General features: G+C 41.0%; 1 protein-coding gene across 4 annotated transcripts in view; it reads left to right on the top strand.

Annotated features, from left to right (window-relative positions):
- The first annotated feature begins 13,524 nt into the window (after positions 1-13,524).
- The window catches only part of SEC24D (SEC24 homolog D, COPII coat complex component), a 117,402-nt gene continuing 108,250 nt past the window's right edge, over positions 13,525-22,676 (top strand). For 2 of the 4 annotated variants that reach the window (XM_033215113.1, XM_033215116.1), the window contains exons 1-2: positions 16,305-16,554; positions 18,790-18,948. In XM_033215113.1, coding sequence (XP_033071004.1) covers positions 18,831-18,948 — 118 coding nt within the window. In that variant the 5' untranslated portion in view covers positions 16,305-16,554; positions 18,790-18,830. Of the gene's footprint in view, positions 13,650-16,304; positions 16,555-18,789; positions 18,949-22,676 lie in introns of those variants that run through there. The other 2 variants (XM_033215115.1, XM_033215114.1) reach the window with 2 other exon arrangements.

Below are 22,676 nucleotides of genomic sequence, written 5' to 3'. Positions count from 1 at the left end.
TTAAAGAGATTTGAAAAAATGTAAAATAAGGCCACTATTCTCGCTACACTTTTGTTTTAAAAAATATAGTATTTTTAATCAAAATGTTATTTACATTGACATGCAATGACATTATTGCTATCTTAAATAAGTTAATAAATATTGTAACAATATGTGTTTTAATTGTTTTATTCTGTAATATTGATAGGTATATCTTATATAAGCAAAAGCTCTTTGGGATCCTCAATCTTTTTTTTTTTTCAGGTGGAGTTTTGCTCTTGTTGCCCAGGCTGGAGTGCAATGGTGCAATCTCAGCTCACCGCAACTTCTGCCTCCCAGATTCAAGCAATTCTCCTGCCTTAGCCTCCCGAGTAGCTGGGATTACAGGCATATACCACCATGCCAGGCTAATTTTGTGTTTTTAGTAGAGACAGGGTTTCTCCATGCTGGTCAGACTAGTCGATCCTCCATCATTGTTAAGAATGTAAAGGGTTCCTGAGACCAAAAAGTTGTTGAAAGACTGTCTTAAATAAATGTTCAATTTCATGACGCTGGGGTTACTAGGACAATGTGAGGAAGAGAGATCATGATAGTGGTCAGGAAAGTTCTGACATAAGACCTGGTGTTCCACTTAGACTCTGAAAAGCGAGTAGCGTTTTAAAACGCCTTTTGAAAAGATGAAAGGTATGAGTAAAAGCCGAGAAACAGTGAAGTACCTGATATTTGCAGGCAATAATGCATAATGAGTTGAGGTGACTGAAATATAAAGAGGACACGATTCATCTCCACTTCTCTTCCTACCTGTGTAACCATTCCTCTTGTCTCATCTCTGTGGGAGGCTTTTCTTCCTTTCTCGTTCCTCAAATATTGATGCTTCCTATGGTTCTGTCCTTGGATCTCTCTTCTCACTCTATATGACGGTCTGCCTCCCCAGTCTGATCCATCCTCAAGATTGGAGCTTCGCTTCTGAGCTGCTGAATTCACATCTTTACCTCACCTTCACTCCTGAGCTCCAGAACAATATGTTCTGAATATTTTGAAGGCCACAGATTGAAAGTGAAACAAACGTTTTCCTGGAAACCACTCTCTTCCTGTATCCTCTTTCTTGGCCCCTCCCCACCCAGCACATCACCTTAGTTTCCACTCTCACCTTCCTCCACCACATACATTCAATTGGATGCCGCTCTATTAACACTGTTCCTTGTTTTTCTTTTCTATATTATCGTGCTGTTTTCTTAGTTCTTTTTGCCCCTAGTCTCGCAAGCTTCCATTCCATCCCCTACATTGCTGCCAAAACCAATAGTACAAAAGCAACAAATCATGTTGTTTTCCTGTTTTGAAACCTTTTGATGCCTCCCTGCAAGATGAATCACTAACACCTCAGTGGTACTTAAAATGCCATTCATTATCTGGCCCTTGATTGAATCTTCATACTGTTGCTTGGTGAGGCCCCTCCTCAGCCATGACAAACATGTTCCTTGCTGCTGCGGTATCAAAAAGCTTGCAGTTCCCCCTAGATCTCCAGGTTGCTTTACATTTCTATGCTCTTGTTCAGATGCTTTCTCTTTCAGGAATGCCCTTTCCTGCTCTACCAACAAAGAATAACAACCACTTTCCAGATTGTTCTCTCTAAGAACCCATCTCTTCACTTTGGGTTAAATAGTATTTTTAACTTATTTTAATACAAACATCTTGAAAATGATTACAAAAGATCCACAATTTAGGAAGATTCCACAAAGGTGATACAGTTAATAAAAATCATACTTTGAATTTTGAATTTTGATTTTTTTCCAGAGTGTGATATGCAGTGCAATGCTACTCTCTTGCAGGATGTTGGGCAGTGGCAGTAAGTTGCAGCTCTCAGTCAGCTATATGATCATGAGGTTAAATACCCTGTAATATACAGTTTACTGTGCTGCTAGATGATTTTGCCCAACTTTAGGCTAATACGAGTGTTCTGAGCACATTTAAGGTAAGTCAGGCTAAGCTATGTTTGATAGGTTAGGTGTCATAAATGCATTTTTTTTTTTGAGACGGAGTCTCGCTCTGCCGCCCAGGCTGGAGTGCAGTGGCCAGATCTCAGCTCACTGCAAGCTCCGCCTCCTGGGTTTACGCCATTCTCCTGCCTCAGCCTCCCGAGTAGCTGGGACTACAGAGGCCCGCCACGTCGCCCGGCTAGTTTTTTGTATTTTTTAGTAGAGACGGGGTTTCACCGTTCGCCAGGATGGTCTTGATCTCCTGACCTCGTGATCCACCCGTCTCGGCCTCCCAAAGTGCTGGGATTACAGGCTTGAGCCACCGCGCCCGGCCTTTAAATGCATTTTTGACTTATGGTATTTTCAACTTACAATGGATTTATCAGGACATAGCCCCATCTTAAGTCAAGGAGTGCCTGTATTTGCATTTGAAACCTATTTCTAATACTATTTTTAATCCACTTCTCCTCTCTAGATCCAGAGCAGATGAATTCTCCTTGCATGCACAAAATACTATGGTATGAGGCATTTTATGTAGACTCACATTATGTTAAATAAAGAGCAAAGAAGACTCAAATGTCTCACAGAAAGTACAGAATTTGGTATTTCTTCTTACATTCCAACATATAACCTGGCAAACAAAGAGTTAGGGTTTATAAAATACATGTCCAGTATACAAGCATGTATTATGCCCTTGTTTCACAAATTATTTAATATTGCTAGAATTCCTTGAATATTATGTAAATTAGGTTTTTTTTTTTTAAACAGATTTGACATTTCTTTAATTTCATAAGAGGGATGTTGTTTTGTGAGATTTCTTTCCCCAGAGTCAACTTTCTAGTCTTTTATTTTAACATAGCTGGTCATTCACAGTTCTTTTGAAAAAGGATTAAAATTCTTAAGTACCAGCATCATGGCCCTATTTGCCATCCCCTGAATTCAAGTGATATCAGTGTTAGTTACAGATAAGCCTGCCAGGGACTTACTTCATGATTGGGCTCAAATCCCCATAATCAGTGAGCCCTTGCAGTTTTCTGTGAAAAGTATAGAAACTTGGAAGGGTGTTTTATGAAAAGGGTGTTTTAGAAAAAATGGGATATTCTTAGTTTATAAAGCACTTTCAATTAAATTATTTATCTACACCTGACATTGCATATGAACTCGTAGTGATCTAAACTTCATTAAGTTTTCTAATTCTACGACTAAAAATAATCTGTAAGAACAATTTTGTCAAATAAAACGTTTATAATAAGTGATATAAGCAAGGAGGTTGTTTTCATACTTAAATCCTCATTGTTCTCTATTTTCCTGGTCTTAAAGACAGAATGCTGGCACAATATTCTTAGTAAGGCGCCTAGAGATCTCGTCAATAGGTGCTGCCTAAACACAGAGCTAGAAATAACTTGTTCAAGACAAATTTGGGCCAGGTACAGTGGTTCAGGCCTATAATCCCAACACTTTGGGAGACAGTGGTGGGAGGATCACTTGAGCCCAGGAGTTTGAGATCAGCCTGGGTAACATGGCGAGACCCCATCTCTACAAAAAATTTTTAAAAATTAGCTGGGCGTGGTGTTGCGCAACTGTGGTCCCAGCTACTTGGGAGGCTGAGGTGTGAGGACTACTTGAGCCCAGGTGGTAGAGGCTGCAGTAAGCCATGTTTATGCCACTGTACCCCAGCCTGGGCAACACAGCAAGACCCTGTCTCAAAAAAAAAAAAAGACAAATTTGGACAGAGATATATATAAATTACTGAGGAGATGCAGAATATTCAAGTTTTTATGGTAGATTTTACCAATAGGACATTATTTTACTTTTAGAAATGATGAGTGATACTTTTATACATAAAGACTCCATATCTATTCATTCATCCTCAGAGCAGAAACAATAATCACAAAGGCAGGGGAGGCATCACTTATTTGCTACTGGGGGGATTCAGTGACATTGGATTTGTAGTAAGCTTGTTATGGGGGTGATGCTTTTTGGTAACTTGTAAGCACTATATTCGTGAAAGCAGGGAGCTGATTTTTTAAAAGGACTAGTAGAGGAAGACAAGAAAAAAGAAAACAAGAGAGAAATTACAGAAGAAAAAAAGAGATGTGAAAATCATCTGAGAAATTAGTCAACATTTGTGGAGACTATATAAGAATATAAAAGTTAGGGTCCTTAATATTAAGAATGAAAAAATCAAGACTTACTGAAGTCTGGGTGTGGTGGTTCATGCCTGTAATTCCAGCATTTTGGGAGACTGACACAGGAGGATTATTTGAGCCCAGGAGTTTGAGACCAGCCTGGGCAACATAGTGGGACCCCCGTCTCTACAAAAAAAATAAAAATAAAAATAAAAATTAGCCAGGCATGGTGGTATGCACCTGTGGTCCCATCTGCTTGGGAGACTGAGGTGAGAGGACAGCTTGAGCCTGGGAGTTTAAAGCTACAGTGAGCCACGATCTCCCCACTGCACTCCAGCCTGGGCAATAGAGTAAGACCTATCTCAAAAAACAAACAAACAAACTTATTGAAGCGAAGTTTTATGTAGGAGTGATGAGATCTTCAATAAACTAGATGTTTTTTCCACTTATTTTTCTGTTTAAAATATTGTTTAATTGTAAGCTGTGTGGTCAGTTTAGTGGGAGTAACAAATGGTTCGAAAGTATGGTAGGGAGAGTAGAGGAAAAGGCATTAGCAATACATTTAAATAGGAAAGATAGCTCTCAGCCTCAGGAACAGGAGGAAGGAGGCTGTCTCGCCTCTGTGAAGGTGTAAATGGTAAAATCATCCTATCTAAGGAGAACAGTTTGGTTTTCCAACTTCTACTCCCCACTCAGAGACACTTTGTTCCTGCTTTATGCAAAGATGAGATGTTAAAGCTGAAATCTGGAGGCAGAAGAACTGGCTTTTATAGTTAAAGCATCAGGCTACAAAAGCAGTTTTGCACCTTCCTTTGGATTACTTAGAAACAGTGGATCCCAGCCACAGAAAGAAGGCATAGAGCCTAGAAAGGCAGAAGCTGAGAGCCAAATCCTCAGGTTATCAAGGACTGTACAGTGTTGGGTAAAGCAAGCCATAAATGGAAGACTTTCCCTTCCTTTCCCTTCCCTTCTCTCCCCTCCCCTCCCTGAGTTATGTCTGTGTGTGTCCATGTGCATGGGTGGAGGTGGGGGCATTTATGTGTGTGTGTGTGTGTGTGTGTGTGTATGTGTATGTATAATTTTTTAAGAAGCTTATTCTGTTTTTTAAAGTTGGTTTCAAAGTATCCGCTTAACATGCAGTTGCAGTTATAATTTGAAATTAAACTCTTAAAAGAGGCTTTTGAATGAAAGTAAAGTACAGGAAATGTGGAGAAGGTTTAGAATCATAAAAAAGACACTGGAGTGCAAATTGAGATTTAGGTTCTAGTCCCAGCTCTTCCAAAATTCATGGCACTATGAGCCTGACTTTCTGAACCTCAGCTTGCCTATCTGGGGAATGAAAGTATTGGGCTAGAATGATCTTTGAGGCTACAGTTCTGACACCTGATTATCCTGTGAATTCTAGGTGATGTTAAGTAGACAGCCACTCTTGCATGGTGCATTAGCACCTGGTAAAGAGGCACACCTAAAAGAGTATGAGTAGGGAGGGGCAAAATCAGCTTCTGAAATATTGAAATTACTCCCCTCAATAAATGAGTAGCTTGCTTCATAACAGACAGGAACAAAAGAGATCACAGTAATAGCAACATGTAGTATTTCTCATAAGTAAATAGGGCTAAAAGTAGCAAAGCCAAGGGTACGTACATAAGTTCACCAAAAGACAAGAACCAGCATATGTGCTGGGCTGCCCTCTTCACTAGAATTTCCAGATAAAATAGATGATGCAAATAAAATTTAGAAATTTAATGCAGTTGCAATATGGAAATAAATCCAGTGCGAAGCCAAAACTCTCATTGGAGCATTGCAATGGTTTAGGGATTAAGGGGTCAACAGATCTGGTTGGGTGTACTTGGCTTGGCCACTTACCAGCAATATGTATCTGAATAAGTGAATTATGGGTTAATTGTAGAAAATTTGGAAAATACAGAAAAAAATCAGTGAAGTTTTAAAACCCTTAATGCAAGGAATTCTGGAAAATGTAGTTTTAGCTTTCTACTCTCTGCTAAAGGAAAGCAAGCAAGCCAGAACGGGTGTTTCTGTATTTGCCATGCCCTGTATTTACACTAGTCAGGGTTCTCCTGGGAACAAAAGTGCGGATGGCAGATTAATGTTTCAGCTCAGTAGTCAGCTAGAGAGAGAATTCAACTTTCCTCTACCTTTTTGTTCTATTCAGGCTCTCAACTGATTGGATGAGGCCCACCCACATTGGGGAAGGATATCTGCTTTACTCATTCCATCAATTCAAATGCTATTCTCTTCCAAAGACCATCACAAACAAACCCAGAAATTGTGTTTAATCAGATATCATGGCACAGTGGGGCTGATATATTAAAATATTATTCTAAATGCATATGCTAAAGTCATTTCCTTTAAAAGCACAACCAGAGATAAATGTTCAACAGCCAGTTTATAAATCAATATTAGTTATCAATATTATTTTGGAGTTTCTTGCAAGTGCAATAAGAAAAAAATGCTGATGAGGTTGCTGCATATCTAGAAAACCCCAAAATTGCAATTTTAAAGTAATAATATAAGAAAGATAATTTGATAATTTGATCACTCATATATATTTAGAAATTTCTTTACTGGTGACAAACACTAGAAATAGAAATGGAAAAAAGCAAATTCACATAAAACATAATAGTAAAAAAATAGGTTAAAAAATACAGGACCTATACATTAAAAAACAATGCTGTAATCCCAGCACTTTGGGAGGCTGAGACGGGCGGATCATGAGGTCAGGGAATCGAGACCATCCTGGCTAACACTGTGAAACCCCGTCTCTACTAAAAATACAAAAAATTAGCCAGGCGCGGTGGCAGGCGCCTGTAGTTCCAGCTACAGGGGAGGCTGAGGCAGAAGAACGGCGTGAACCCGGGGGGCGGAGCTTGCAGTGAGTGGAGATCGCGCCACCCTGGGCGACAGAGCGAGACTCAGTCTCAAAAAAAAAAAAAAAAATCACCTAACTTATTGAAGGGCCCAAAGGCAAAAAACAAAACAAAACAAAAAAACAGGTTATGTTCTGGGTCCAGAAATCTTAATATCACAAATATATCAAGCCTCTAGAAAAAATCATAAATTCAATGAAAAAATGTTAACAGCTTTATTTAAGTCTATTAAAATACAATCAACTATACATATTTAAAATATACAGTTTGATACATTTTGATATATGTATATATACATATACACACCTGTAAAACCAATCTAGATAATGAACATATCCATCACTTCAAAGTATCCCATTCTCCTTTATAGTGCCCCTCACCCACCTCTCTCTGCCCTAGCCTCAGTTCCATGTTCCATGCCACTACTGATCTACCTTAGGTCACTATAGATCAGTCTGCATTTTCTTGAAATTTATGTAAATACAATCATATTCTTTGTATGTCTGGCTTCTTTCATTCAACATTATTGTGAGATTTATTTATTTGCTGCATGTACCAGTAGTTCATTTTTTTCATTGCTGAGTATTCCTTTGTAAGGATATACCACAATTTGTTTGTTCACCTGTCCGTAGACATTAGGGTTAATTTCAGTTTTCAGTTATTATAAATAAAGCTGTTGTAACCATTTGTATATGAATCTACTTATGAACATAAACTTTTTTTTTTTTTGAGATGGAGTCTCACTCACTCTGTTGCCTAGGCTAGAGTGATATGTGCGATATTGGCTCACTGCAACCTCCACCTTTTGGATTCAAGTGATTCTCCTGCCTCAGCCTCCTGAGTAGCTGGGATTACAGGTGTGCGCCACCATGGCTGGCTGACCTTTTGTAGTTTTAGTAGAGACAGGGTTTCACCACATTGGCCAGGCTGGTCTGGAACTTCTGACCCCAGGTGATCCGCCCACCTCGGCCTCCCAAAATGCTAGGATTACAGGCATGAGCCCCCATGCCTGGCCTATTTATGGACATATACTTTTGATCCTTTTGGAACTTAGAAATATCCAGGGAAAAAGGAGAAAATCTTTGTGATGTGATCTTGATTTTCATTTAGGTTTATACTTTATTTTGAATTAATTTTTTTATATGGTGCAAGGTAGGGATTGAGATTCTTTTTTTTTTCCTTTTTGCCTGTGTATACCTAATTGTTCCAGCACAATTTGTTAAAGAGACAAGAAAAGTCTGTCTACACCTGTGCCAAAAATCAATTTATATATATGTGGATCTATTTCTATCATGCTAACCTGTTTTCTTAATATTTTTATCTTGATGGCAATACTATATTGATTTGACTTTTGTAGCTTTTCTTTACCAGAACAAATGTTGACTCTTCTATTGCACTAAATGAGAACAATTTCAACCTGGAAATAAATCTTGAAAACTGAAATCTAAAAAGTGTGTTCTCAGAAGACAATATGATACTATCTGCTAGTGAGATATATATATATATAAAATGGGACAAGCTCCTGTCTTTTCACTGAATTCAGTCCCCACTTAAGGGTGACACAGTGATTTCTGAAGGTTCTCCAGGGATTGAATTATAGCTATTTCTGAGTGCAGTCCTCAGATTTGTCCATTCTAGCCAGATCTTACCACCGTGCTTTGCCATCTGCATCTCCTCCACTCCTCAGGTCTAAAACCAGAGAGACCCCTGCCCCTCGGGATCAAAGAGTTGCTCTTGACTCTTGTTAGTGGTGATGGAACTCAGAACTGCCCCTGTGGGGCTGAAGGGCGCTGACACATGGGGCTGGCCCAGAAATGGCCTCCCAGCCTCACTGCTGCCGCTAACACAAGCACTGGCTTGAGACCTGTCTTCCTGTGGCTGAGATTAACTCTCGAGATGTAACTCTCTCAAGTGGCACAGTTGCAGACTTCTCAGTATCTCTCAGTCTAGACTCAATGTTTAGACCTTGGAGGAAGAGGAAGGGGAGCCTCTCCTTTCTCAATCCAAAAAGTCACCTTCATTCTTGGCCAATGAAACAGTATCCATTGTGATTAACAATGGGAACATCAGCTCTCTTCAAAAGAGAAATCCACCATCAGGGTATGTTTTTACTGAACAGCTCCATTAAAACAATAAAATCACCAGTCTATGTATTTCCCTCTTTGTGGCTAATTCAGTTTTATCCATAGTCCTTTTCTTACTCTAGTAGATTATGATGTGTTATTTGATTGTTTCTTGTGGTAGATTCACTCTGACTGGTACAATTTACAAGTATCTCACTTAATTTTTAAAATATGGTAATAAGTGGCTCAAACTCCATAAAGTTTCTTTTTCTCTCATGTACCAGCTCAGAGGTAGACACAGGGTTCAAGAGGGGTAGGTGGCCCTGGTTATGAAGACAACCAGAGACCAGGGTTCCTTATTGCTTGCCATCAACCCTAAAGGATTATCCTCACCTGGAGGGTTAATTTGGCTTTACTGCTACCATGTCTCCATTCTAGCTTGCAGAAAATGAAAGACTCAGGAAGCGACTTTTAAAGATGAGACAAAGAAGTTGCACACATTATGTCCACTGTACTCTGTGAGCCATAAAGCTACAACCAGCTACAGGGGAGGCCAGGCATCCACACACCAGCCACAAACTCAGAATAATGGATATTCCAGAAAAATGTCCAGTCTCTGCCACATATACAATATTCCAAAATCCAAATTTCTGATATTTCTTATTTATGCAACAATATAGTATTGCATTATTTTTCTAGGTAATCACATAAGTAGATTTGAGGAAAAAATCAAAGGAACATCATTTCTTCCTACTAATGATCACATATTCAGGTACTGACTTCAATTAGATCGTTAGTACCATTTTTACCTCTTCCTATTATTATGGTGACTTAGGGGCTTTTAATTTCTCAGTTCAATACTACTAGCTTGCCTGAGGTCTCCTTAGATCACTCAAGAAAATCAGTGCAATGAAAACATTGAATCACATCTTACTCACTTCATCAACTGGAAAATCTTTCAAATCACCAGGAATGTGGTGGGAGTGAGGGGTGAGCTATGAATACCGAACTGTGGTCGTGCAGCAGTCAAAATTCAGTTTACCACCTGCTTTCATAGTTCAGTAGGCTCCAAAACACTTCCTGTTCTTCTCAATTCTTGGCCATGACCAAGAAAACCTGTGTGAAACCAAACGATTAGAGAATACATTTCTGAGGCCTGAAATCTCACTGAGACTATAAAAATAAATATTGTTCTGAACACCTGCCTCCCGTATCAGTAAAAAAATATTGGAAAGTGAGTCAAATCACGTTATTCCTCAGTTCAAAACCTGTAAGGACTCCTTTTTCATTCCAATTAAAAACCAAACTTTAAAATAGCCTAAGGATCCTATACTATCTGCCCACCCCCTTACCTCTAGCCCCTCCTCTCTGACAACCTTCCCCTCATTTCCTCTTCTCCAGTCTGTGTGGCATCCTTCTACTCCTGAAACATGCCAAGCACCTACTTCCTGACATAGGAACTTTTAGGGGCTCTCTCTTCTGCCTGAATTCCCTTCCCCATGCCAGGTGATCTGTGTTGCTAACTCCTTTACCTCCTCCAATGCTTTGTTCAAATCTCACCTTCTCGATGAGGCTGTCAGGCTAGGTCAGATGAAAAGCACACAACAACATGGAACGAGATATGTAAGAGATTTATTGGGAGAAACACCTATAAGAACAGATGAGCTAGGGACCAAGAGGAGGAGAGAAAGCCTTCTGGTGCATGCAGATCTGACACCCGTGACAAAGAGAGGGCAGGAAGGAGGACGAGGTAGGATGAATCTCAGATTGCAGTGCAGCTCTGAGAAAGTCTTGGTCAGGGCAAAAGGAACCCCAGAGAAAAGATTTCCCTCTAGATGTGTCCCCTGTTAGGCAAAAATGCTGACTTCATGAACTCCACCAAGTGCAGTCATTGGCTAGGGGCTGCTGAGAGAGTGGCTTTGTGCTAAGTGCCTTAGCAGCTCCAAAGGGGTAGCAGCTGAAGGTTGTCAGTCACTTACATTCCTCCAAGCAGGTTATATTGAAAGGAGAGCTGAGTGGCACTACTTCCTGGCCCCAAGAGCCCTGCCTACCTACGCCGTATAACACTACTGATCACCAGCTCAGCATTCCCAGTGCTTTTTACCCGGGGTCTACTTTTACTTGTTTTACTCCATGACAATGAGAGAAATGTAATATTCCTAATTTACAATGAGTAAACCAAGGTTTAGTAAACTTAGAACATGCATCTATTCTAGGGTTCCCAGGCGTTTCATCCTTTGACTTTACTCATGTGGCTTCAATTGTCATTTACATGTTATTAATAATGATTGGGATGATGATGCCACAATGGTAACATTATTGATCAGTTGCTATGTGCCAAACATTGTACTGAGTGATTTACTTGTATTATCTCACTTAATCCCCACAACGACTTTGAGATTATTATTATTATTCCTTCAATTTTTTAAAGATAAAGATACTAAGGTTTAGGGAGGGTACACACAGCTTGTAACAAACAGAACCAGAAGTCATGACTTGGTCTGACTGCAGAGCCTGATTGATCTCTTGCCTGCCAGATTGATTTTCAAATTTTCATTGCTGGCTGCCTTCTATTGTCTCCAGTTCACATTTATCTCCTAGCTGCAGACACACGTATCTGACAGGTGACTAGACACTTCCACGTAGATGTACCACAGATAGCTCAAAACGAACTTCTCCAAAACTGAATCCATCCCCTCCCCATATTGCTCTTGTTTTTGTTTCCCTAATCACTTATATAGCTCTACCATTCATCCACTAATTCTCCCAGATCAAAAATCTGAGTGTCTGTCCGTATTCTGCCTCACTTTCCCGATTTCTGTACCCAGTTCCACTGATGCACCTTATAAACCTCTTTCCCACCTGTCTGTCCTCTCCACTCACATCTCCACTACCTTTGTTTAGGCCACCATATTCTCATCTGGATTATCGCTGATGGTGTCCTAATTCTTCTTTACCCCACCAGTCTTGCCTTTTCCTCTCTTCCATTCTTTCACTAACTCCAGACTGATCTTTCTGGAAAGAAAAATAACAATAATCCACTGTGTCATTCCCATGCTTAAATTGTTTCATTATCTTTCCAGTGCCTTTGAGGGATCCATGAGCTACCCTAGCCTACCTGCCTAATCTCATTTCCTTTAGAAACCCATGTCCAAGCTGTACGGGAATTTTAGCACCTCTAAATGCCCTATGTTCCTCATCTTCCTTAACTCACTCAAGCTATTCCCTGCTGCTCTTCACCCTTTTTTTTTTGGCCTTATTACTGTCCTCAGGTCCTCAGCTCAGGTGCCACCTCCACCACGGAGATGTCACTCACATTCCAAATCTGGGTTAAGTGTCCCTTCCTACATGTTCTCATGGCAACCTGTGTCTCCTCATAGAATGAAAATGAACTATATTATAATTGTACATCCTGTCAGACCAGGGGGCAGCAAACTTTTTTCTGTAAATGGCCAGATAGTATGTATTTTAGGTTTTGCAGGCCTTGTGGTCCCTGTCATAATTACTTAACTCTAACATTTACAGTACAAAAACAACCACAGAATATATGATAATAGAAAAGCATGGCTGTGTTCCAAGAGAACTCATTTATGGCCACTGAAATTTGAATTTCACATAATTTTCATGTGTCACAAAATATTAAAAAAACTTCAACTATGTAAAACTAAAAATGCCATTCTTAGCTCGAAGGCTGTACAAAAACAGGTGGGTGGGCCAAATATAGTGTACAGGCTGCCACTGGCTGATCGTTGCACTATTCCATGAGCTTCTCACAGCCAGGGCAGTGTCTCATCTGACTCTGTATTCACAGTTCTTAGTACAGTATCCTGTTTATAGTAGGTGCTTAATAAACATTTGTTGAATAAGTAAAACTTGCACAGCTAGTAGTAAGGGATAGTGTCAGGATTTAAACCTGAGTCAATTTGAGTTAGCAGTGTGATGTCTCACTGTCCATTTTGTGATTGAAACTGTATGTGATGTAGCATACTTAGAACATATTTGAGATATCAAAAAAGTAATTCTAGAAGCACCTTGGGTATTACTTGAACTCTTTCATTACTGTTATTAGCTGCTACTCAGCCTACCATACCATGTACCCTTTCCATCACCCCCATATAACTTGACCTTATTTACTCCATTTCCAGGTGTTTAAAATAGTCCAGGATTCGGCCACTTAAATTTTTTTTTTTTTTTTTTTTTAAATAAAGCTTCTAACTGTTTTCAGCTTTGGAAGCAGAAACCTCCAAACTTTGTAAGTTACATAAATGCTTAGAGCATCATAACCTTCAAAAGGTTGCCAATTAGAAGAAATCTTAAGCATTGTCAGGAAATTCCTTCTCTCTATATACAGTCTTATGTATAGTTGACTCTCTGCTTTCTTTCTCTTTAAAAGTCGGAACACAGAATATAGAACTCCACTACATGGGCACTGTGAGGTCCTTGTGACCTCACTTTTCAAACAGGATATGGTTACCTGGGAAACTAAGTTAATTACATATGGAACATCAGAGGTTAAGCTCAGGTGGCAACAGGATGGGTCAGATCAAGGAAGACTGAGACTCCACGCCAACCCTCATGGCTGGTGAAGGCCAGGGACCCAATCACAGGAACAAGGTTAGGAGTTCGTCACCTAAGGCATGGGCACTTGGGGACAGGACAAGAGAAGCAGGACGCAAACCAGAAGCCCATTTCATTTAAAAAAGAGATTTGTGACAAGTAACTCCAACTGTTGGTGAAACTATGCAGTCAGTTAATAGTTTGAGAACTTGAATATAAGGCAGTCACAGGAGAAAAAGGCAGAACCAGTTAAAAGAGAATAGCAAATCAGAGTATCAGAAGGTAAAAAGCATAGGGAGGTGAGGCCGGGCATGGTGGCTCATGCCTGTAACCCCAGCACCTTGGGAGGCCAAGGTGGGCAGATCACGAGGTCAGGAGTTCAAGATCAGCCTAACCAACATGGTGAAACCCTGTATCTATTAAAAAATACAAAAAATTAGCCGGGCGTGGTGGTGCACGCCTGTAATCCCAGCTACTCAGGAGGCTGAGGCAGGAGAATCATTTGAACCCGGGAGGTGGAGGTTGCAGTGAGCCAAGATTGCGCCACTGCACTCCAGTCTGGTGACAGAACGAGACTCCGTCTCAAAAAAAAAAGCATAGTGAAGTGAAAAGAGCTTTGGAATTGGAAGGGATGACTTCCAACTAGCTATAAATGACTAGTAAGTCATTTAAATTTTCTCAATAAACCTGTCTATTAGTCTATTAGATGATTAAATTGAATTCAGTTCTCACTGAATATTGAGTTGAATACTCATATCTCTAAAGTCCCTTCCAGCTTTAACATTTAAGAATTAAAAACTGTTTTAGAATTGAAACGACAAATTGTCCTGGTTTCAGACAAGTTTGGTACCTGAGCAGGAGGCAAGGAAGTATTTACAATTCAAATGTAGTGGTTTTATAGGAGTAACAAGTCAAGCAGGTCATCACATGTGACTGTTTCTGACTTTACTCTATCCTATCTTTGTATCATAGCTTCACTTGCTCCTTGTAATGTAGCTGTTATATGACAACTTCTTTCACTGCTTTTACAAGCTGTACTGCTTCAACACTGGCCAAAACTTCCTAAACTTCCACCAAACATTTTCATCACATTGAGAATACAAGAAACAATTTGAAACAAAATTTTCAGTGTGGTTTTTCAAACCTGATCAGTGTTGTAGGCAGGATATCTCACCTTAAAATCTTTTTTTCTTTTTCTTGAGACAGGGTCTCACTCTGTTGCCCAGGCTGGAATGCAGTGGTGTGATCATAGCTGACTGCCTCCTGGCCTCAAGCAATCCTCCCTGCTTGGCCTCCCAAAATGCTGGGGTGACAGGTGTGAGCCACTGTGCCTTGCCACATACCTTAAAAACTTATAAGAGTGTGAAAAAGGGACCATAAATTTTTACGGCTAGAATGACTTAAAATTCCTGCACAATTCAAGTAGCATTTCAGGAGTAGCAACATCCCCACATACGCTTTTACCTAGGCAGTTCATCAGTAAAGGTATTTGTCAAGTAGCTTTCTTGTAGCCTGGAAGAAAGTACATGTTAAAAACAACACCGGGCCGGCGCGGTGGCTCAAGCCTGTAATCCCAGCACTTTGGGAGGCCGAGATGGGCGGATCACGAGGTCAGGAGATCGAGACCATCCTGGCTAACACGGTGAAACCCCGTCTCTACTAAAAATACAAAAAACTAGCCAGGCGAGGTGGCGGGCGCCTGTAGTCCCAGCTACTTGGGAGGCTGAGGCAGGAGAATGGCGTGAACCCGGGAGGCTTGCAGTGAGCTGAGATCTGGCCACTGCACTCCAGCCTGGGCGACAGAGCAAGACTTCGTCTCAAAAAAATAAATAAATAAATAAATAAATAAAATAAAAAAACACCTGGCTGGTTTTTACTTGGTAAGTTTGAGCAAAGTGGTAGCTATACCAAACCCGGGGGTGGCTGAATGTCTTTCTATTTAGCAGTGAAAGATGATGGGAAACCAGCCAGATGGTCCTGATTTTAGGGTGAAATAGAGAGGTAAGCGCCAGATCTCATATAGGTTGCCTTTATTTCTGAGCGGTTTCTCTCAGGTCGGTGAGCTAAACGCTGGGTACTTTTACAGGCAGAGATTCCTGTTTGGGGCTAGGATCAGCCATCCTACTTCACAAACAAGGAATATGCGGACGAAGGAGTATACAGAACGCTAACAACCCCAGTATCAATGGAAACCCCACTTCCCAAACTTTTCCTTTGGGATATCTCCCCCACCCCCCCACTCCTCCCGTGTTACACGTTGCCAGGCTGCTTTGGGCGTTCCTTCCTCTGTAGTGCATTGCACGGATACATCATCAAATGTGCGTGTACACGTGCCAGATTCGCCTTTAAACGGTAATTTCCTCTAGTTCCAGATCGTGTACTTTCCTGTATGTAACGGTAGTGCAGTACCTTCACTATCAGTTATTTAAGTAATACGTAATGAATGAAGAGCTGAAACTGCAACCTGTTGATGGAAGAATGAATGAACGCGCTCCCCTCCTTCCTACCGGGCTGCGCGGAGAAAATACCGTTCTGATTTAGCCACGACGTTAAAGGCTTTGACCTGTAGGGGGAGGGTAAAGAAAAGACGGGAAAAAGAAAACCAAAACACAAAAAAACCGGAAAAAGGCAAAAAGCGAAAAGTGGGAGGTCGCTCGGCTGCTCGCCGGCCCAGTCCGGTGGCCCCGCCCCGCGGCGGCCGGTAGCTGTGCGCGTGCGCAGGCGGGAGCGCGGCGGCGGGTCCAAGCCCGGCGCTGGGGGCGCGCAGCCGGGAGAGGGTTTGACGTGGCAGTTCCCAGCCCAGCTGCAACTCCGAGCGTGAGACCAGGCTGAGGGGACGCCGGCCGGGTAAGAGGCTCGGGGGAGAAGCGGCCGCAGCGGGAGCCGGGCCACCGAGGGCTGCCGGCAGTAGACGCAGAGCCGCCAGCGCTCCGAAGCCCGCGGGGTGAGGGAGCGGGAGCAGGTAAAGCCTCGCACCCGCGGACGCGCTCAGGCGGGACAGTCCCTGCCCAGGCACAGCGGAGCGGGTTGCCGCGCCCGGCCCGGGGACAAGGCGGGAGACCGGGTGCTCACCTGAGGCAGGGGCGGCGGGAGAAGACCTCATTCTTTGTTCCTTTAGCCTTTTAGTGCAGTTTAATAGTGGGGCGGGCGGGATGGGGGAGAAGGAGGTGGGCGTGGGCATTTTTTACCCGCCCCCACCTTTTGCCTTGGGATGCAGGAATTGCCTAGTTAGGATCCTCAGTGACTACCATTCGAATGTCATTGACAGCGGTTTTCTCGTCTCCTTATCAACTTTATTTCCTTTTTTGAAGGAAGGGAATGTTGGATGTATTCATGGTGAAAATGGCAACTATATCTTGAAGCTTCGGGACATCCGAATAGTGAAACTGATCTGGCCAAATACGAACTTGTTCCAGGGTTAGAAGTGCACCTTGGCTAGAGTTGCTGGGTGACAGTGAGCCAGGGGGCCGTTCTGGGATTGGGGCTCCCCAGATTTTGATCCTAGGCCTGCTTATGCCAAGTGGCTTTCTGCCATGTCGCCGCTTGAAGCTGAGTCAGGTTTCTTTAACTTGGTGCTCTGTGTGAGGAAGTTTGACGTGGCAAACTGGGTAGCGTGAGGAAGCTGATTTCTCTCAGTACCAGTTCAGAGGGACCTGGCTGCTTCCTGTTCTTTGGAGTGACCATCTCAGCCTCTCTTTTCTGTCACTCAGCAACAGGCTGCTACTTAGGTGTGTTCCTGCCGACTTCCTAAGTGCTCTTGGTTGGGTGAGCTTGACCAAAGCTCAGGCTGCCACGTCTCTCTCTGCTAAGTGGGAGGAGGAAAAAAGGGTTGTCAGGAACAAAGTGGACCAGAAGGCCTTTGCCTGCCTCTCTCCTCTTTTTCAGTTCTCCTCTTCCCAGAAGGAAGTGATCTCACAATATTTTTACATGGTTGCTTTTATTTTGAAAACTTATAGTTTAATATGGAAACAAAATCAAATCACAAATTTTAGGCTTCACATTTTAAATTTGAGATGTTATTTCTTGAGTATAGACAGATTCTAAGTCTTAGCAGGTACCACCGATCTCTTATCTTAAATTGTAGCAAATAAAAGAACAAAAGGAAGAATATGCCTGTATGGGGGCAAATAAACTGGAGATAAATTGTAGAATCAGTGGAAATCTGAAAAGGCTTCATTTCCTAAAAGAAGGAACTGAGGCTTGGAGAGGTTCTTCAGCTCATTCCATGTCACACAGTTAAGTATGGCAGATATAGAATGAAAACACACTTCTCTTGCCAGGATTCAAAGCATTTTCTGCCGTATTTAATTTTTTTTTTTTTTAAATCATCAGTCCTATGAAATATCTCTTATTTTGTTAAAACCTGGAAAAAATGGAAAATTTAAAGCAAAATTGAGTTCTGATTAGAATCAAGATTAAAAAAAAGAATCAAGATGAGTCTGTTATATTTGTGATGTGTGTGCCTACACACTTACAAAATTACACTTTTTTTCCTTAGTCCCTTAAATATAGGTGCATATGTTCTTAGAGATGTGATATCATTTAAATTAGAAAGAAATTCTGTCGCCTTTGAAAAACCACTGACAATACTCAAGTGGTTATAGTGACCACCTGGCTTGGTCTAATTATGACTCATAAAATAAGGCTATTATCAACTTTATCTGTTGCTATGTTTGTTGGACTATGATTTCTCTTTGTCTTAATGACTAGATTAAAATAACTAATTAGAGGAGCACTAAAAAGACATAAGTGATAAAACATCTGATTGCAGACTACTGGCAGTTGTGGTGGTCAGTCAATTGAATGGCATGGTGTGCTCTGTGCTGAAATGTGACCATGGAAACCAAAAGCACAAAATCGTAGGAACACTTATGAGAGACTATCTGCGAAATGCTTCAGGCTTCTGTTAAAAAAGTGGTTGGGAGCTGTTATTCAAGTCTCATGCTTGAGAATTTGCCCAGAATTATTGAAGTGATTTACTGAATTTCAGAGAGCTATGGTTAGACCCTTTTTAGGGGATAATGATACATTGTATAATACAAAGATTTCTCATGTACCTGATAGTTGTACTTTTCTTCAAACCATCATAAACATGTATTAACAGTGTTTATATTTTTAATATTTAAACACTAAATAAGTGTTTAAATTAAGTGACTAAAACTCTCTTGGTAACATGTTTCTTGTTTCTCTGTTGCAGAGTTCTTTTGTAGATTTATCCTTTGGAATGATATTTTCATAATGAGTCAACAAGGTTACGTGGCTACACCCCCATATTCTCAGCCTCAGCCTGGAATAGGCCTTTCTCCACCTCATTATGGGCACTATGGGGATCCGTCGCACACAGCATCTCCAACAGGTAAAGTGTGTTATTTTGACTTGTATGTGATTATTTAGTTCTCAGGCTCAGAGGCGTAAGATGTTCTGAAAGAGGAGATTTGAAAGCATTGAATGATCATTATATAATGAAATGGCTTGAGATTACAGGATCATTTGGAAAAGGCTCTCATAGCAGAGCTCTACATCACTAGTTTGGTTATTGCATGGAATACAAGTTTGGTTTTTAAATATAGACTAAAACAAACACTTCCTGTTTTATTTTTACTGTGAGTCTTGTTCTTGCTGTTAATTAGTGATATAAGATTATTGTAAACATTGAATAAAAAAAGAATTACATTTATAAATGAATTAAATTTACATATCCTTATCTAGGATTGGCCCTAGATAAATCTGTCCATCAGTTATATGTGAGGATAATTCTTTGTACAATTCTTTATACAAATGGACCTTGTATAAATCAATGAGTAACTCTCAGGACTCACTGGAACTAGCTCAGATATCTGGGATCCAGGCTGTGCTAGGTAGAATGTATATGGTACAAAGTCAGCAAGGGGTAAGGACTCCCTGTAGCGGGGCTTGATGTTAGCAGCCACACAGAGTATGCTGCAGAAGATGCTCTGAGATTGTGAATTACCTGTGGAAAGTCACTCTTATGATTTATTCCTCCCCAGATTTTAAAGATGTCCAGATGAAGCCTCCCTCTTCTTGTTCAGGACAATTCTCTCCAGAACGTTTATAATCTTGCCTTACTGGATCCTGTAGAAACCATTAACCCCTCCACTTTCTATCTGGTGGTTCATTTCTCCTCAGCATTTATTGATGAAGATAATTATAAATTATTCTTTTTTATGATCTATCGAAGTCTGGCCCTAAAAGCTTTCCCTGTACTGTCTTATTTAATCCTCATACAATGCTATGAAGTAAGTTATTTTTGCAGGTAAAAAAACTGAATGTCTGGTGTCGTGGTGTCATGTGACTTGTCTAAGGTCACAGATAGCAAGTAGTAGCACCAGGATTCATACCCAAATCTCTCAAGAAGACAAAAAACAAACTGCATACACACCTAAGTATAACACTTTGTATTGTTCACTTTTCCCTCTTCACAGGCATCTTCTTGAGAAAGTACTATGCTTGGTGATCTCCACCTTTGCCTCTCCTTCCCTCCATGGCTCAGCATAGTTTACACTCCATAGTTTGTCACCCCATCCACACTTCCACTTCCCTCACCAGGACTATCGGTGTCCTATTTCTCAAGCAGAAGACATTGTGCTGTCTGTCCTCTTTTGTATTTGACACTGTTTACCACTCTCATTTTTATGAAACTCTTTTCTCCTTTGGTTTCAATGACACTATCCTTTTGTTGTTGTTTTTTGAGGTGGGGTCTCCCTCTGTCCACCAGGCTGGGGTGCAGTGTGTGATCTCAGTTCACTGCAACCTCCACCTCCTAGGTTCTAGTGATTATCCTGCCTCAGCCTCCTGAGTAGCTGGGATTACAGGCGCCCGCCACCATGCCCGGGTAATTTTTGTATTTTTAGTAGAGATGGGATTTCACCATGTTGGCCAGGCTGGTCTCGAACTCCTGACCTCAAGTAATCCACCTGCCTCCGCCTCCCGAAGTGCTGGGATTATAGGTGTAAACCATTGTGCCCGTTTTTTTTTGGTTGCTTTCTGGACATTTCTTTGGAAGGGGTTCTACATGACCCTTAAGTGTTGCTGTTTCTCCCTCCATATTCCATCTTCACCACTGTTCTCCCGCGCTGTAGATTTTTCCCTAAGCTGGATCATTCACAGAAAGTGCTTATCTCTCAGGTCTATTTCTCCAGCCCAGATGCCTCTCCTAAGCTCTAGACCAGGGGTATCCAGTCTTTTGGCTTTCCTGGGCCACAGCCCAGATGCCTCTCCTAAGCTCTAGACCAGGGGTATCCAGTCTTTTGGCTTTCCTGGGCCACACTGGGAGAAGAATTGTCATGGACCACACATAAAGTACACTAACAATAGCTGATGAGCTAAAAAAAAAAAAAAAATCAAAAAGATCTCATAATGGTTTAAGAAAGTGTTCCAATTTTTATTGGGCCACATTCAAAGCTGTCCTGGGCCACATGTGGGCCGTGGGTTGGAAGAGCTTGCTCTAGACCCATATTTCCAGTTGTCCGCCTCTGTTGAGGAATATCACAATCACCATACCCAAAACAATTCCATATTCATCGTGGAAGCCTATGTTTTCTGGCATTTCAGATCTCACTCATTAGCATCACTTATTTGGTGATCCACACCAGAAACTTTATTTAAAAAAAAAAAAAAAACAAAAACAAACTTGGTGGGGTGTGGTGGCTCACACCTATAATCCTAGCACTTTGGGAGACCAAGACAAGTGGATCACTTAAGGCCCGGAGTTTGAGACTGACCTGGCCAACATGGTGAATCCCAGTCTCTACTAAAAAAATAGAAAAAAATAATTTGCTAGGCATAGTGGCACATGCTTGTAATCTCAGCTATTTGGGAGGCTAAGGCATGAGAATCTCTTGAACCAGGGAGATGGAGGTTGCAGTAAGCCAAGATCATGCCACTGCACTCCAGCCTGGGGAACAGAGTGAGACTCTCTCAAACAAACAAACAAACAAGCAAAAAAACCTCTCCCTCGTTTTTACCTCCTCCAATGCAATTGGTCTCCCAAATCTTTTTGGAGTGATTGTAAACAGGTTTCCTACCTGCTTTCCCCTTTCCATTCTCCTGTCACTCTTTTTGTTCAATCCATCCATCTCTCACATGGATTACTAAAATGATCATGTAACTATTATCCCTGTCTCCAGTACTGCCTTTTTCCAAACTATCAACTCCTGAGCCAGAGGGATTTTTTATACCATGCAAATCTAATTTGAATTCTACTTTTGTGTTCTAATACTTTTGCAGGCCTCTATACTATTTGCCATACTGTGGTATACTAGATGTTCCTATAGTAGATGTTCCTGGAGCAGAGAAGGCACTCATGACTACTTTAAAAAAACTTTTTTTAATTTGCAAATAAAAAACTATATGTACATATATATTATGTACAACATATTGTTTTGAAATATGTATACACTGGAATGGTTAAATTGAGCTAATTATAAATGTTTATTCAGTGAAGTGAATGACAAACTGTAGCACCCATTAGCAAAACACTCTGGTGTTTACCAATATTTAATTAAATTAATTTATTTATTTGAGACAGGGTTTTGCTCTGTTGCCTAGCTTCTGAATAGCTGGTAGAGATGAGGTCTCCCTGTATTTCTCAGGCTGGTCTTGAACTCCTCAGCTCAAGTGATCCTCTCGCCTTGGTCTCGCAAAGTGCTGGTATTATAGGAGTTAGCCTCGGCACCTGGCCTTACCAGTGTTTTTAAAAACTGTCTTTGTTGGATTAAATCCTTCACACTTTAATTTAAACTGATTTCTCCTTACTTAATGGATATTAAATATTAGGTGAATAACCAGGCTATTATACTCTCTGCAAATATACCTTTCTATGCATATTATGGTGTTTTAGTTTAATTATTTAAGACTTTCACTAAATTACCCCACCTCTTATATCTCTGATTATATTCTGCTGAATAACCTTAGATACCTTAATCTTCAGTCTTCATGTGTCTTGTCTAACCTTTTAGTGATCCTTTTATTGGTCTCCTGACAGACACAAGCAAACTTGTTGTGATTCCTTGAAGTATCTGTTCCACTGTAGATCTGGCCAGTGCTAACTCTTGCTTTGTGTTG

This window comes from Trachypithecus francoisi, unplaced genomic scaffold (genome assembly GCF_009764315.1).
Source record: "Trachypithecus francoisi isolate TF-2019V2 unplaced genomic scaffold, Tfra_2.0 Lachesis_group1, whole genome shotgun sequence".
NCBI lineage: Eukaryota > Metazoa > Chordata > Mammalia > Primates > Cercopithecidae > Trachypithecus > Trachypithecus francoisi.
This window is presented reverse-complemented; position numbering and strand designations above follow the sequence as displayed.